This window comes from Artemia sp. Qi Xiang Cuo, chromosome 2 (assembly GCF_049724085.1).
Source record: "Artemia sp. Qi Xiang Cuo chromosome 2, ASM4972408v1, whole genome shotgun sequence".
Classification (NCBI taxonomy): domain Eukaryota; kingdom Metazoa; phylum Arthropoda; class Branchiopoda; order Anostraca; family Artemiidae; genus Artemia; species Artemia sp. Qi Xiang Cuo.
In genome coordinates, this window is record NC_142795.1 from 42,615,398 (window position 1) to 42,631,373 (window position 15,976).

The window sequence follows — 15,976 nt, forward strand, 5'->3', positions numbered from 1 at the left end:
ATTGGTCCTAGCCGATAACGGTGATTGATTAAATGGAAGGAGTGAAAGATGAAGCTTTCAAGTATTTCTGCAATAATTTTCATTGCTAATGTTATGTACTCCATTTTTCTTTAGGAAACCCAAACCGATGTAGTAGATTTGTACTTCAACTTAGTGTTGTTTCTGTGAATGATCGGCTTCAGACCTGCTCATTTGTCGATCGATTTTTCTTATTCTTCTTAATATGGCGATATCATCTACAATTTTTATTAATTATAAAAATAAACTTTAGTACACTGGGCAGTGCTCAGCTGTCCAAAATCGAATTATATTCTGGCAAAAAAGAAAAGAAGATAGGGTTTGGAGTTAGAATATGTTTGTCGGGCCTGTTCTATCAAGTTCTGACGGCTTTGAACTAGATGTATTCTTCTTCATTTTTTATGTAGTTCAGAATATTACTTTTGTTATCATTTTGAATGCCTGATCGTACTTTTTTCACCAATATGTTGACTTGCATTCAAAGATAATAACAACCGTGTTCCTAGATGTTCCAGAAAATCAATCCGATTTCATCGTGTTGGGTTTAAGAAGAAGAACAAAGTAATTTATTTTACAAAAAAACTTAAATTTGGCTTTAAAGCCTCATAACCAAATAAGCCTTTGGGTCGGATTATTTTAACTTTATTTATGGCCTACGCTAATACTCATGCTTATATGCTCTTCTTCCTCTTTTTTGCATTGCTAAACGAAATAGTTTTTTTGTGTCTTTCTTAATATTTTTCTCTTCTAGATTGCAACCAGAAGTACAAGACATCAGAAATGAGTTTTCATCTTTGAAATGCTGTTCCTTAACAATTATCAGTGTTTGTGTATTATGAATTTCGGCTATGTATTTCGCGTTTCCTTATATGATTTTAGCCTTGTTTATTTTCTACAAAAGTTTGTACAAATATTGAGATGACACATTTTGAATAAATTTCTTTAAAATTGTATGCTTTTTAATTTGTGTCGTTGTAGATTGAATGTCCCTTTTGATATTTTGCTAACAGACATAATGTTGTCATATCCGGAAGGGTTGATATTTTGCTAACAGACATATGTTGCCATATCCGGAAGAGTTGATATTTTACTAACAGACATATGTTGCCATATCCTGAAGGGTTGATATTTTGCTACCAGACATATGTTGCCATATCCTGAAGGATTGATATTTTGCTAACAGACATATGTTACCATATCCGGAAGGGTTGATATTTTGCTAACAGACATATTTTTTCCATATCCGTAAGGGTTGATATTTTGCTAATAGACATATGTTGTCATATCTGGAAGGGTTGATAGGAGAGTAGTCAGGATGGTTTTAAATTTTTCTCTTTTTTTTCTCTACGGAAAACATGAAAAACGTAAATTTTGTAGAATGTATTCTTATTTTGCGGAAATGTATATGTAAAACGGGAACTTTCATACAGCCTTTTCCCCAAAAGTCGAATCTCTGCCAATAAAATAGTTTTAAGATCCCTGCAGGGACTTTATTGAAAATTATTCTTTGTTGTCAAATAGTTCGTGTTAACAAACTCTAACTATGGAACGACTCTGCTCAATACTAACCAAACTAGTAAAAGGAATGTTGATAACAATTAATACATAAAAAAAATTGGCTTTTCATGCTGATTTCAAATACATGAAATTCATTAAGATTAACGTTACCCATCCAAAGATACGAGCCTGAAATAATTTATCTGATTCTCGAAAACGGCAAATGATCTTAATGAAATCGCACCATTAGATCCAGAATATTAGAGAGCCCTACTTTGGAGGTATCTAGCTGATATCTGCAAAAATGTGGAATTTCGCATTTTTACCAGAAAGATCACGGATGTGCGTTTATTTCTATTTAATTTTTTCTTTTTTCGTTTTGTTTTTCCCAGCGGTGATCGTTTCGAACCATACGTCCTAGAAGATCGGAAGAGGGCTTATTCGGACGGAAATTAAAATGTTCTAGAGCTTTTTTTAAAGTGACCATAAAGATTGCGCCTCGGTGAAATGGCGTTTTCTGCCATTTTGTTGCATCAAACTGTAATTTTTCCCAACGGAGGACGAAGTTGTTATCGAAATCCGAAGATAATCAATCGATTTGAAAGTATTAAAAACTATATGTTGAACGTCCCAGTTACGGCGGTAATGCCGTAGTGCTGCATGCAAGTAAAGTCACATAGTCAATGCAAGTAAAGGTAATTCAGACGGGAAAACCTTCTGATATACACCACATCAACTCCAAATGCCATGAAATGATGTGGAAGAGGGATAATCAAACAAATCCACAAAATAAAAAATAAATTAACCTCAGAAGGGGTTTAGAAAAGCATAACTACAACATTATGCACCCTGCTGCCACTAACTTAACACTTAACTCCTTCTTTTACAGACATCAATCAAAATACTAATATTAATTATTTAATACTATTTTATTCTATCAATTATATATCCTATCCATTGAATAGTGACGCTTCTGATCGGTACCATAACAAGTCCACAGGAAGTAATTACTCGTACCTCGTGGTCCCAGCCTGTTATCTCTGTGTACTTTTATCATAGTGCAACTCATCTACACTTGCCATTAATTTCAAGTTTTCAAATTTTTTTTTTAAACTTTTATTTTACCCTGCTATGATAACTCAGCCCCCAAAACCACGAAAAAAGAAACCAAATAAATAAAAATGTAAAAATAAATACTATGGGATATCCTACACTACATTCTGCCTGGATTTCGGAATAGGAGTTGAATGTTCCAAAATTCGTTCTTTTCTTCATTATTTGTATCTGTCATACTTTCTCTTTGGCTGCTCAATTTTGTCTGAGTGTGGGGGGGAGACTTCCTCAAAGGGAAGTTTTCAGGAGAGGGTGTCCGTGGGTGGAATTATTTGAGGGAGAGTTCTCCACGGGTATACGTCTAGTGCCCTCAATAAGTGGCAACAATTTAGCGTTGCCTATAGAAAGGAGCCATATTCCTTCAGTGTATTATTATTTTTTTCCTGGCCACTTCATATTAGTCCCAGTCCTGTGCCCTTTTTGACAACACTCCTCCATAACGCCTAAACACATCCAATTTTTTAGAAAGCCGTTCAAAATAGTCGGAAGGTCCATAAAACTTGCGCTCGGAGATAGCATGACCCCCACAGCCAGTGGAGCAAGGGCTTGTGAAATGGGGAGGGGGCTGGTGGGCCCGAATACGGGGCTGAAAAGTTTTACCATCCTCATCCTTTACGCAATCCCCATGATATTATATCAACATTTTAAGATGATCCTTTTTTCCAGAAATATCGAAAGGTCTAATAAGCATGCCTCTGGGGTTAACGTTACTTCATAGCCCAAGGGCAATGACCTTAAATCATGAAGATCACCCATTTTTACATTTATGTTTCGGGAGAAAAGGTGATACTTGAGTAAATCAAAAGATGCTATGTGAACTCTGGTTTTCAAATTATTTGCTTTATCTTGGAAATGGCTTGGGTACTGAGTTGAGACTTTCAGGGAGTATTTGGGGACGGGGAGAGGTTAATTTGAACTCTAATTTTTACTTGAAGAAGGAGCAGAATCAAATTAAAAGAAATAAATTATGTGTATCCAGGTCTTTAAAACGGAATGTCTGCAATATCACAGCGTGGGAATGAAGTTGAACTTTTTAAATACTGTTGGGGAAATTAAAATTTTTGTGGTAGGGAGAGAGGCAAGGTTGTAAAGTGTCTGTCCCTCATCCACCGAAATTTATTTGCACAATGAGCTCCTGTGAGAATTAAAATCTATGCACAGTTCATTAGCGAGGTAAATCAAGAGACTTGAAATACATATTATACAGAATGAAAATCCTTATGAGACTAAATGCGGTGCGGAACACGAAAACTTTTAATTTGCGTTCGAACGAGACATCTCTTAAGTTTCCACGACCATTGGCTCTCTGACGAAGTCGGCATAATGCATGGGAGACACGTAGTTCTTAGTAAGGCTTTTAAGTTGACTATGAAATGCATTTGTAAAGACTTTATTTTATATGTGTTATCGGAATAATTTCGTATGATTGTCGCCATTTTCTGTAGGACTACACCTTTCCAGTCGCCCCCAGAAGCACATTAAAAAAAAAAAAAATCGACCGTTCTGAACATTCAAATGGGTATCTTGAAGTTTTGTCTGATACTATGTGGCATTGCGAGATACCTAGAAACACTTGGGGTAATGAAGGATTCCAGGTTACCCTCTGATCGGCTTCAGTCTTTAAAAAGGGTGCTGAAACTCAGGATATATGATCGAATAAGCCTCCTACTTTCAACCCCCATTCTTTGAGCCCTGTAAAAATATGAACCCTGTAAAAAAAAATATATGCGGGAGACACATCGCTCTTAATTGAGCTAACGCTATTCCCTTGTGATGCAAACAAAATTTCTCGGTCAGTTGTTTCTGCAAAATAAAGTCCTTGGAAGTAGAAACATCATTTCTAGATCTTTTTTTTCGCATTTATAAGTGCTCTATTTCTTGAAAGCCAACCAGGTTTCAAGAAATAGAGCACTTATAAATGTACTATGTGCACAGACACATACTTATTTACTTTGCGCCAAAACATAAAACCTAACACAATCTGTGTTTTTATTTCTAAATTACAGCATGTACAAGCTACTGCTACCAAGTCTGCTGATTTTTGAATTTGATCAACTTGATGGAAGACCTGAGAGCCAAGCCATGGCTAATTAGAGTAGATCCAAGACAAATAGTCTCTGTGAGAGGCAAAGCCTGTTAATAAAATTAATAAGTTTGGATTAAAAGTTTTAACCGGCTTAGACTCAGTACTTTGGGACATTTGTTTTGTTCTTTGAGGCATCAAATGTTTGTGACTGGCCTTTAACCTGACGTTTGGGAGGGATTGAAATCCTGCACAGGAGTATTTGATGTATTTGCCATGTTTTGGCTCAAAAGGAAAGACAAATTGGGCGAGGAAAAATCTCACCACCATGATATTGCTGAGAACCTAAGCAAATCCTCTCTTCCTTCTCTAAACACAAGAAAACTGGCTAAATTGCTCTTTATCGTGAACAACTTCTATCAGGGACACTTCTGTCAGGGAAGCTGACAAAAAGCTGCTACAGTCCTTTACGTTCCCCCAGCAACGTAAATCTATTTCCTTTCTCCATTTTACCAATTTTGATACTAAGTCTCTGCTGTACGTAAGCTCTTTGTTATGGTTTTTTTCCCAGTAATTTTTTTATTGTTGCTCTTTTTCCCTTTTCTAAGTGAAATGAACCGGTTTTTAAGAGTTGTAACCAGTTGTGCCATCTTACCTTTAAATATGCGTTCCTTTGTCGACTGTAACTTATGTCTTCAATGGCGGACTGGTGATGGACATTAAAGACGGTGTCATTCCGTTCCCCTTTGGAATTGAAAGATTTTCTCCTCTAAGGTATTCACCGAGCCGTACTGTGCTGACTTAGCTCATCCTTTAAAAGCTCTAATATATATTTTTGCGGCTTTATCTCTAGTAAACAAATAACTCAAATATCTTGGCCCTAGTCCCTGTTTGAAGATTTCTGATAAGTATGCTTTCAATTAGTCGTCAGTTCTATGCGTATTTGCTATTTTCATCTTTTCTACCCATCTTCTATATTATTTTGACTAAAGATGCAGGTTCTCATTTACTAATTTTTCGTTTTATGCTTTTGTCCCCACATCTGGGACGAAATTACTGAAGAGGTTACCATGGAGGGAAGGCCAGTGGCCAGCTCCCATTATTTTTGGAATAAATATTGTCAGCTAGTGAAAAAATTGAAAAATTATGCAAATATTTCGGTCAAGAACTCCGCTTAACCGTCCTCAGTGCAGAATAAAAGTGATAAAAATATAAAAAAACAAACCTTAAAATAAAAACACGAAACTAAAATTATCATGATTAGCCAGTGTGGACTCAGAAATTATTTATTGTCAGCTATTGTCAGCTATTGTTTTGTCATCGTCTAAGGCTCCCAAAATGTCAAGGCTATCCCCTTCAAGCCACAAAACAACATACTTCTTTGTTTCATCCACGGTGTTTACGCATGTGAACTCTGGAGGTTTTTTTATTGTTAATGCGAAATGATCAATGTCAGAAATTCCAACCCACTCTGGAGTTTGATTATTCTATTTACATTTTTTCTTTTTTTTGAACTTTCAGTCTTAGAATTAGTATCAGAGACAGACATAACCTGTCGTTTGTGCTTTTTTTTATCTTGAAAAAAAACAAAAAAAACAGCAGGAAACTAGAAGGAAAGCTAGTACGCTGCTGCCTGCTACTACTGTAACATTAAAAATGAAGCCGCAAATGTAATACTATAATTGAATGACAGCTCTGTAGGCTACGTAACATACGTTAGTACTACTGCAAAGATGAGTTGAAAATTTGCGTAATAATCTCTTAGCGTGCAGCTCATTTTTGACATAGAAGAGTGTATATTTTCTTGCTTACTTTGCATGGCATTAAACGTCTAAACTATTTTAAAACGTTAATTCCAAAATTTTTGAAAAATCAAAATTTACATTTTTTGAAAGAAGGATTTACGGTATCATTCCACAATTTCTTTTAGAGATATGGAAACTTTAATTAGATTTCTGAAGAAAAAATATGAAGTTCTATCAATATTCAAGTTATTTGATTTCTAGAAAGTTTACCTTCCAAGCTAGGACATTTTACTTAGGTTAAATAAAAGAAAAAGAATCAACTAGAAGTAAGGAGAAACATTAAAATTTAAAACGAACAGAATCTATTATGTATATGACGGGGGCTGCCTCTCCCCAAGAAAAAAAAAATGAAAGAAAGAAGATCAAGGCAGTATTGCTTCTACATTAAACTTAAATTAAAAACGGGCAGAGAATAGTTAAATAAAAGTTTTTCCGAGGGAAGTAAAAAGCGAAGCTGAAACTTAAAACGAACAAAAATTATTGCTCCACAGTCTATCTAACAAATATCTATAAAAGTAGTGCAGATAGATCAACTGATGTATTTCCCTATGTTTTCATGATTATAGAAAACTTACGCTTTACTGAAAACACAAAAGCCAAGTGTAGAAAATAATACCAGCTGTGGTATCTGTAACTTTCAGTACACAATTAAGATTATCTTGAAAACGTAAGCATAAAAATGAATATTATTCTAATAACCGCAAAGTCATGGGAAACTGTAGGAATACAATGGATTGATTTATCAGGTAACATCTTGGTAATCCGGTTATTTCTCAGAAAACCCGGTTATTTCTCTTTATACAACGGAGAGTTGAAAGTTAGGCTACAAATTCTAAATCTAGTCTATAGTTTTAATACTATCAAGATAGCTCCACTTCGGACTTGTCTACAAACTAATCATGAAATGCCCTTTTCAGGACCGAAACCAGATCCAATCATTGGACTGAGCTCATTGTGCATAGTGATACCAAACTAAACGAAAAAAATTAAGCAGCAATCCTAGAATACTTTATATCTATGCTGTAAAAAGTTTTCTTAATTGGTTTGCTTTTACTGTACCAAAACTCAATTATTTTGTGTTTTCAGTAAAGCACTAGTTTTTTATGATCATACAAACATTGGAAAATACCATCACTTGGTTTGTTTCCACTAGTTTTATCGATATATGTTGGATAGACTGTGAAGCAATAATTTTTGCTCGTTTTAAGTTTCAACTTCACTCTTTACTTCCCTCAGAAAAACTGTTCTAAAAAAAATAATATAAATAAGGATTAATGACTCTAAATGTACGTTATATTGTTTATTAAATCTCTATTCTGATAAAAAGATAAGACTGTTTAAGGAGAGTAACAATTTTTATTTGAACTACAGGGTTCCAAATTTTAGGCAGTTATTTCAAAACAAGTTACTAGTGGTTGGAAAAGGTTAGGATCATGGATTGTTTGAGTTGAAGCTTAGCACCAAACTGTCTTTTGGTCCCAGAGGAATTGCAGATGTCTGAAGTACCGACCTGAAAAAAAAATTATAAAGATCTATTTTTCATAGATTTTTGCCATTCAAGCGACAGGAAGTAAGAATGATCTTGGTTACAACAAGTAGTTAAGAACGTTCAATATGAATAAATAATAGAATAAATTTTTGTTGTAAAGCTCTGCTGTTTCTTTTATCTTTTTTTTTTACTAAGAATATCGAGATTAACATTTGGAACTTGTACAAAATACTATGCTAGTGCTATATTAACTATAGGTAGACCCCGGCGCCGCACCGATGAGGGAAGACCGGCGGCGACGGGGCAAAAAACAGCACGCCGCGCCGTGCCGCCTGTAAGACGCCGGCGGCGCGCCGCCGGTAAGATATCGGCGGCGCGCCGCCGGTGGGATCAATGTTGACCGCAAACATTAATGTTTTCATCAGTCTTTCTCAAATCACAGCTTAAATTTACAACAGAGTCGAGCCTATTCATGAGTTCAAAAATTCACAAGTCGCTGGCAGGAAACTGGTCTTCTTTGTTATTCATCAAGAGAAGTAGAAATCTGGTAGAAACGAAATGGCTGTGGCGTTTCAGAACCCTTGCATAATACAAGTAGTTGAAGTATCTATTAGCTATGTATTCTTAACATTAATAATTATCAAAATTAGTAGTTTTTTTCATCGAGCATTACTGCATATAAAACTTCAAAATACCGTATCACAAAATTCGTAAGTTATCTGGATAAAAACTTTGAATATAACTTTGAACTTAGAAGCTTAATTTTTTCATAATGCCCTTTTCCTATATCTGTTATGTCACATTTAAAACAGTTGAAATGGGCGACTTTGATATTGATTGTTGTTTTTTTTTGCTCTTTTGGATTCTTAAAAAGCCTTATTTTACTAAAAAACTGCTTTTTAATTAAAATTAAAAAAAAAATACATTTAAAGTTGTTTTTTTTTGCTTATTTATATAAAATATGACGTGTAGGCTAAGGCTGAACTGCTGCTTTTTTTTATCGCCTTTGACTGCTCTTTTCGATATTATTCATTTTTTAATTTGGGAATTCTTTCCAAATTACAAACTGATAAATACCTAAGATCAGTCAAAGTTTAAACTGTATCTAAAAGGAGTAAATTTATCAAATTGAGTAATACATGATGAACACTTCACATGAGAACACTTCAATTACAATGACACAAAAAACACTTAATAGTTTATTCGCTATGAAGAAAAATGAAGTGCCAGCTATTTTCTTAGGTAAAAAATGAAAAGCTCATCCGTTTTAAGTGTAATTAAATGAAATAATATGCTGACTGAAGTAGCTCCAGGAAGATGTTGGAAATGTTCATCCTAGTTCGTCACCTACCCCCCCTCTATAATACCTCCCTACCCCCCCTCTGGATACCACCTTGATAGGATACCGTCTCAGCATTCATTAGAAAAATAATTTACTGAATAATTAACAAGGTAACGTTAAACAGCTTAGTGTTCCTTGAAAAAAAAAAAAAAAAATTGAGGGTATGAGTAAAGGGGTAAAAAGAAAACAACAAAAATGTCGAAATTATTAAGATATACCTCAAATTATTGGAAAACTGGGTGATAGATACGCCATGGCATTCCATAAGATCCAAAGAATCGAATTAAAAGGGAGCACACACAAAAGCCAAATAAGGCCAGTGGCCTATGAAAAATCGCAAAATACCCAAGACAATGAACAAGTCCTAATGGAGGGCCCTGGGTCTATCAAAATATTTCAATAGTTTCCCAGGGAATTTGATATCATTTTCTTCTATCTCCACTTTAAATGAAAAAAATAATTATCTTTTAGGCATCCCTGCTTTCAATAAAAAAAAATGAGGTATTATCATTTAAAAATGATAGCCCCCTATCCCCCTCCCCTATAGGCAATAATTTACAATTTATTTATGAATCATATTTTTGGGGTAACTTCTGGTTCAATCTTTAATTCCCCAACCTTGTACATAGCTTAGTCTATTGCTAAATTTTGTCTCAACCGAAGGCTGTTTTTTTTGGAGGGGGGGGGGTAAAAATGTTCCAGAAAGAAGATTTTATTTTCTATCAGGTGTTCAATAGTTGAGTATTAAACATTAAGAAAATCTTATCTAAAAACGGCAAAAAAAATCTCAAACTTACAATTCAGCTGTAGAAACAATCTGTCGGCTGTCAATTTCAAAATCCAACAAAAATCTGAAGCTGTATAGTAGTGAATGCGTTCTTTAATTCTATTCAACTTGAAAATAAAATTCTTGACTACGAAGGATGTAAGAAATAGCGATTGGGAAACCGCATTCGAAATGATTTAAACTCATTTCATAAAGACGATACTTTTTTTGTCAACATATGAAAAACTGTGTATATTGGAATATTTGCAATAGCATATTGCATCTGTCTGGTTTTGATGCAAAGTAACAAAAGAGCCGAAAACTAATGAACAAGAGAGCAGTGAAGAATTATCGTATACAAAGTAATATTTGGCAGGGACAGTCACTGATGATAAATGACTAGAGGTGGCACCGTGATTGCGTGATTTTCGGGGATTCGGGGAACCAAATTTTTTTTCGGGGTGACGCATAGACTTTCGGGGAAATACCCGAAAATTCGGGGATGGTGCAAGCTCTGCTAGATTTCTAATCAGGAAAATCGAAATACTAAACCACACGAGAAGGAAAAGCTCCGACTTTGCGGTTGACGCAATAAAGAATTGCCGTAAAATTAATTTAAAGTCGACCTAATGCAGCGGCCTCTGCCGGTAGTGGCTTGCCTGCGGCGCGCTGGTGGCGTTACAAAACTTCGGCGGCGTTCGACCAGGCCTCTCGTCGGTGGCGTTCGGTCGATCCACAAGCGCGGCGCCGGGGTCTAACTATAGGTATTTAAGACTACTTTGATAACAAACAGTTGTTTTAACCTAATTCTAAACGATCTGCTTTATTAATAATGGCTAAATGAAATCAATAATTATTGACATCTACGCACATCGGTTTAAACCCCAAAGGTAAGGATTAAGTGGCCATGCTTTTTACTTAATTTAACCTATAGAAATTACATAGAACTTTATTAGTAACTAAACTGGAAACCCGGTATTTCACATCTAAAACTATAAAAAATATAAATTGACACTAAAAGAAATGAACAATAAACGCAACAAAATACAGAAAGGAAAAAAAAAAGAAAAAAAACTACGGATAAAATAAAAGAGGCAGAAAAAAGGACTACAAACTAAATAATAAGCAGATCTTTAGAAATAAGCTATGAACATTGATCAAACCAGATCGTATCAATAAGGAACTGAATCACTGAAGACCGAGCAAGTTTACAAACACTAAGTAAATACAAATCGAAAGTGGCTAGGTATATTTACAGTGGGTTTTAGGGTCTATGCTACAATGATTTTTGAAAAAAAGTCAATCTTTTTTTTATTGACAAGCCAGGCAAAGAAGAGAGTCAGCGATTACTACCAAAATTATGATTTTGTGTGCTGTGTAAAAGCGCTCTATATAAAATTTAAGGTGCCGTGCGCTTAATTATTCCGAACAAGGACAAGAAACCTGTATTAAACCAAATATTAGTTTCATCTTGTTAAAATATTACCACATTTTTTGTTCTCAGACAAACCTTCAAATTTTTTTAAATTATTTTACAAAGGAAAATGTAGAACTATTCCAGATTGTCCCAAAGGATTTAGTGTGGAACACAAAGTCATAGCTTAAAAAAGCAAAGTAATCCATCACAACAACCGTTTGTGAATTGCTCCTTTATTGTAAGTAACGAAAATTTTACTTTATGGTCGCCCAATCGAAATTTTTTCAGTTGACCAGCCTAAAAAGGTTTCTGAGGTGAGGGGTAAAGATTTGAAACATCTTCTTTTCCATAAAAATATAATGTTTTCCCTACTGTTACAATGATTTGCAATTAGTGTGGAATTTGGCCCCTCCCTCCCTTGAGGATTCTCGTATTTGACTTCCATTCCTTTTCAAACTTAAAATTTCTAAATCCACTATAAAAGAAGCTAAATTAACAGATTTTGAAATTTGATAAATGTATCAGTGACTGTTAAAGGCTATTGCCTCTTTATAAATTCTGTTGTGGGCTCCAGGGGTAATGATAACTCCATTTGGTAACCAATGGTCCAACTAAATTTAATAGCTGGTGCTTAACCCTCTATTTTCCCTTTCATTTGTTTACCCCTATAGATACGCATATTATTTCAAATACTTCACAAAGACACTTACCCAACTGTGACGGTAGAGCTAAGACTTTTAATAACAACTGTTGCTACTGGTGGTACAAGGTTATTAGCTGAAACATCGACCACGCTGTCAGTTTCTCCAAAATTCACCAGAACCATATAGTTTTGATTTGTTGGATCGCCAGTAACTCTACAAATAAAAAAAAAATCTGCAGTGAATGAAATTCATGAAATTTATTAGCCAGCACAATTATAATTGTTAACATTTTTATCATTCAGGAAAGAAGTTTATCTGACCTGAAACTATCGTCGTAAGTAAAAAGAAAATGTATATTACACTCTCTTATCTGAAATTAGAGGGAGAGCGAGCAAGACTCTGATAAGGGATCTTTACCCACTGGTATCACTAGTAGGGGCGTTCCAAACTCATAAGAGGTTGGGGGTTGATCTTGATTGGGAAATATAAATTTAATTACTCCACCTCAAGGACTTCTTATCATAATTATATTTATCATACACAAACATAAGGAATTATACCCAGCTATACACCACAAATTTTACAGTCTTTGTCTGGTTTGAATCTTTTAACAAAAACAGTCCACACGAGAAACCTAAACATATTTTTTTGCTTTCTTACAGCTTGTGAAACTCGGATAAGCCCTTTTTGTATTGGCTGCAACATTATGTACTATATGCAGATGACCATCTATCTATAGCTAGTGTTGGGCGATACTCAACATCGATATCAGTATATCGGATATAATCGGATATAATATGAAGGATGTGAATATTGATATCTAAAATGATATCTGAAAGTTTCCATATTTTGGAAATAGGGCTAAATACGGCGAAATTTCACTCACAAAGTTTTAGCCACAAAACACCAAAATGTTCAGTTACAATGTTTGGTACTGAGAAGCTGCACAGGGCACAGATAGCGCTTCCACTGTGAGATAAGTATCTCTTCTCACAGGATCCCTTGTTCTCCTCTGAGAATTCGTATTAGTGATGGAAAATCTTCAGAAGCATTTGAATAATCTTTGGATTTCCCGTTTTTAAAGGACTTATCCTAAATTTTTCCAATACTCAAGGATTTGATCACCAGCATGACAGCTTTTTTAAATACACATTTAGTTTGTAGAAAAAAGCAATTACATGGCTCTTTCTTGTGCAGAAGCGACATTTTCCCTCAATAACAAGCAATAACAGACAAATGAAACAGTAATATCGTTAAAAACTGTTTTCAACTCTCAAAACTCATCGACAAATGTCCTATATCCTCATAGAATAGCTTATCATTATGGGATAGGATTAATATTTTCGTTAGGGGATTTAATGTCCAAGTTGGTAGAAATAGGGATAAATAGTATCCTAGCCTGGGTAAAATTTGGCGTAGGAAAAACAAATAGTAACGGTAATAGACTTCTGCAATTTTGTAGGTATAATAATCAAGTTATAACCAATAAAATATTTGGTCATCAAATAGCCCTTAAATTAACATGGTACTCAGATGATGGTAAGACTGCCAACCTTATTGACCATGTTATTGGAAACCAAAATCTGGTAGGATCGATACAAGATACTATGGTATATAGGGTTTTTGTTATTGGTACTAAAAGTAAAGATCACCATCTAGTCAGGAGCGTCCTGAGCCTCAACTCTTTGGGGGGGGGGGGCGATCTTCGTAAATTTTACCGAATCTCTACCTGATTAATACCGAATTTTCTGCATAAATCAGGAATTTTGCTAAATTTCTGCCGATTTTGCAAAGTTTATGCCGAAATTTTCTCCTTAGGCGAAAGTTTTATCAGATGCCTAAAAATGGGGGGGGGGCCTCCCCCCCACCCCTGGGACGTCCCTGCATCTAGTAGTGTCTAGGGTTAATCTAAAGCTGAAATTTAGGAAAAACAGCGACCTCCCTGCAAGTAATGACATATGTAAAATCCAGGATGAGCACTTGAGATAAACTTAACAGGAATAGTTGAATATTAAATGAAAGAGCCAAAAAATTGACAGTATAGGAGATGAGTGGAATAACTTTATGAAAATAGTTTGTGAAGTAGCAGATGGTGTCTTAAGGAGGGAAGTTAGAAACCCAGTTAGGAATATTATGAAAAATGCTTTAAGTTTAGTTGAGAAGAGGTGGGGCTTGTATAAGAAGTATTTGAGTGACAGATCAAATGAGAAAAAAACGCGTAACGTAAGGAAAGTAGTGAAAGCATGTATTGCACGTAAAAAAAAAGAAATCAGCCGTTTTCGATTTACAAAATCAGCCGTTTTCGAAAAGCAGAATAAATATATACATACATAATTATTGCATACATATAAAGATATTATATATATATATATATATATATATATATATATATATATATATATATATATATATATATATATATATATATATATATATATATATATATATATATATATATATATATATATATATATATATATATATATATATATAGGCTATTATCTTTATATGTTTGCAATAATTGTGTAAGTAATTTTGGAAGAAAAATTTTGGAAAAAAAAATTGTGTGAGTGATGTCATTTGCAAACAGTTCGTGGTAACGAACTGTAAGTAAGGAGCGACCCGGCTCAATGGTAACCGAAACTCTAAAAACCGGAATTTTGGTACCAATAGATACATCTAAAGAATCAGATTTTAATTTTGATTTCAAATATATAAGTTTCATCAAGTTTAATCTTACCCATCAAAAGTTACGTGCCTGAGAAAGTTTGGCTGGTTTTTAAAAAAAGGGGGAAATACCCCCCAAAAATTATAGAACCTTAAGGAAAATCAAACCATCATATACATCTTAAAAGATAACCAGACTTGAGATGTTTCAATCTACTCTATGAAAACATGTTTACTTTTCAATTTTTGTAACTAATAACTTTCCCGTATGCTGTGTTAGGTGTTTGTTTGTTTTTTTTGTTTTTTTTCCCAGTGTTGACAATATTTACCCAGTGGTTATAAAATATTTTAGGATGGCTTATTGGAACTGAAATTGAAATTTTTCTTTACGATTTCGAGTAACCAAAAAAAATGGAGAGCAACTTGGCCCCCTCCCACGCTCATTTTTTTCTCAAAGTCACCCAATTAAAATTTTGAGATAGCCATTTTGTTTAGCATAGTCAAAAATCTAATAAATATGTCTTTTACGATGTATTTTACGATTTTTTGGTGGGGGGGGGGAGGGGCGCTTGAGGAGGGGGTGACTCGGGAGAATATTTCCGTGGAGGGTGTTTATTTGGGGTAAAGGACATTTCTATGAAGGGTGTGCCGGATTTCCAAGCATTATTTAAAAAACGATCAGAAATTAAATTAAAAAAAAACAAGTTTTTTCAATTGAAATTAAGAAGCATCATTAGAACTTAAAATGAAAAGAAATTATTACGTATATGAGGGTGTTCTCCCCCAAGTTAATACCTCGCTCTTTACGCTACAGTTTTTTTTATTGCTTTCAAAAGAGCAATCTATTCTAATTAAAAGCCCTTTGTGATTCAGGGGTGTGTGAATTAAATTTTTTTTAACTTTTAACGTAAAGAGCGTGGTATTGACTAAGGGGAGAACCCCATCCTATACGTAATAACATAAACGTAATAAAAAAAAAACAATACAAAAAAACAAGCGATACGGCTCAATAGTAAGCGAAACTTTTAAAAACGGAACTTTGATGTCAATAAATGTATCAAAAGAATGGGCTTATAATGCTGATTCTAAATATACAAATTTTGTTAAGTTTAGTATTACTCATCAAAGGCTACGAGCCTGAGGAAACTTACCTGATTTTTTAAAGAGGGGGGAAACATCCCCTAAAAGTGAAAAA

The 15,976-nt window shown here is 34.4% G+C and overlaps 2 protein-coding genes across 4 annotated transcripts in view; one reads left to right on the forward strand and one right to left on the reverse strand.

The window, feature by feature from the left end:
• pds5 (cohesin associated factor B pds5) overlaps nucleotides 1-969 on the forward strand; it is a 129,064-nt gene extending 128,095 nt beyond the window's left edge. For all 3 annotated transcript variants that reach the window (XM_089101190.1, XM_089101195.1, XM_089101198.1), the window contains exon 24: nucleotides 770-969. In XM_089101190.1, the coding sequence (XP_088957316.1) occupies nucleotides 770-802 (33 nt within the window). In that variant the 3' untranslated portion in view covers nucleotides 803-969. The remainder of the gene's footprint in view (nucleotides 1-769) is intronic.
• A 6,823-nt stretch (nucleotides 970-7,792) lies between these two features.
• The window catches only part of LOC148955253 (maltase 1-like), an 84,741-nt gene continuing 76,557 nt past the window's right edge, over nucleotides 7,793-15,976 (reverse strand). Inside the window, exons 9-10 of the mRNA XM_089101206.1 lie at nucleotides 12,181-12,327; nucleotides 7,793-7,966 (exon numbers count right to left, since the gene is read on the reverse strand). Coding sequence (XP_088957332.1) covers nucleotides 7,888-7,966; nucleotides 12,181-12,327 — 226 coding nt within the window. The 3' untranslated portion in view covers nucleotides 7,793-7,887. The remainder of the gene's footprint in view (nucleotides 7,967-12,180; nucleotides 12,328-15,976) is intronic.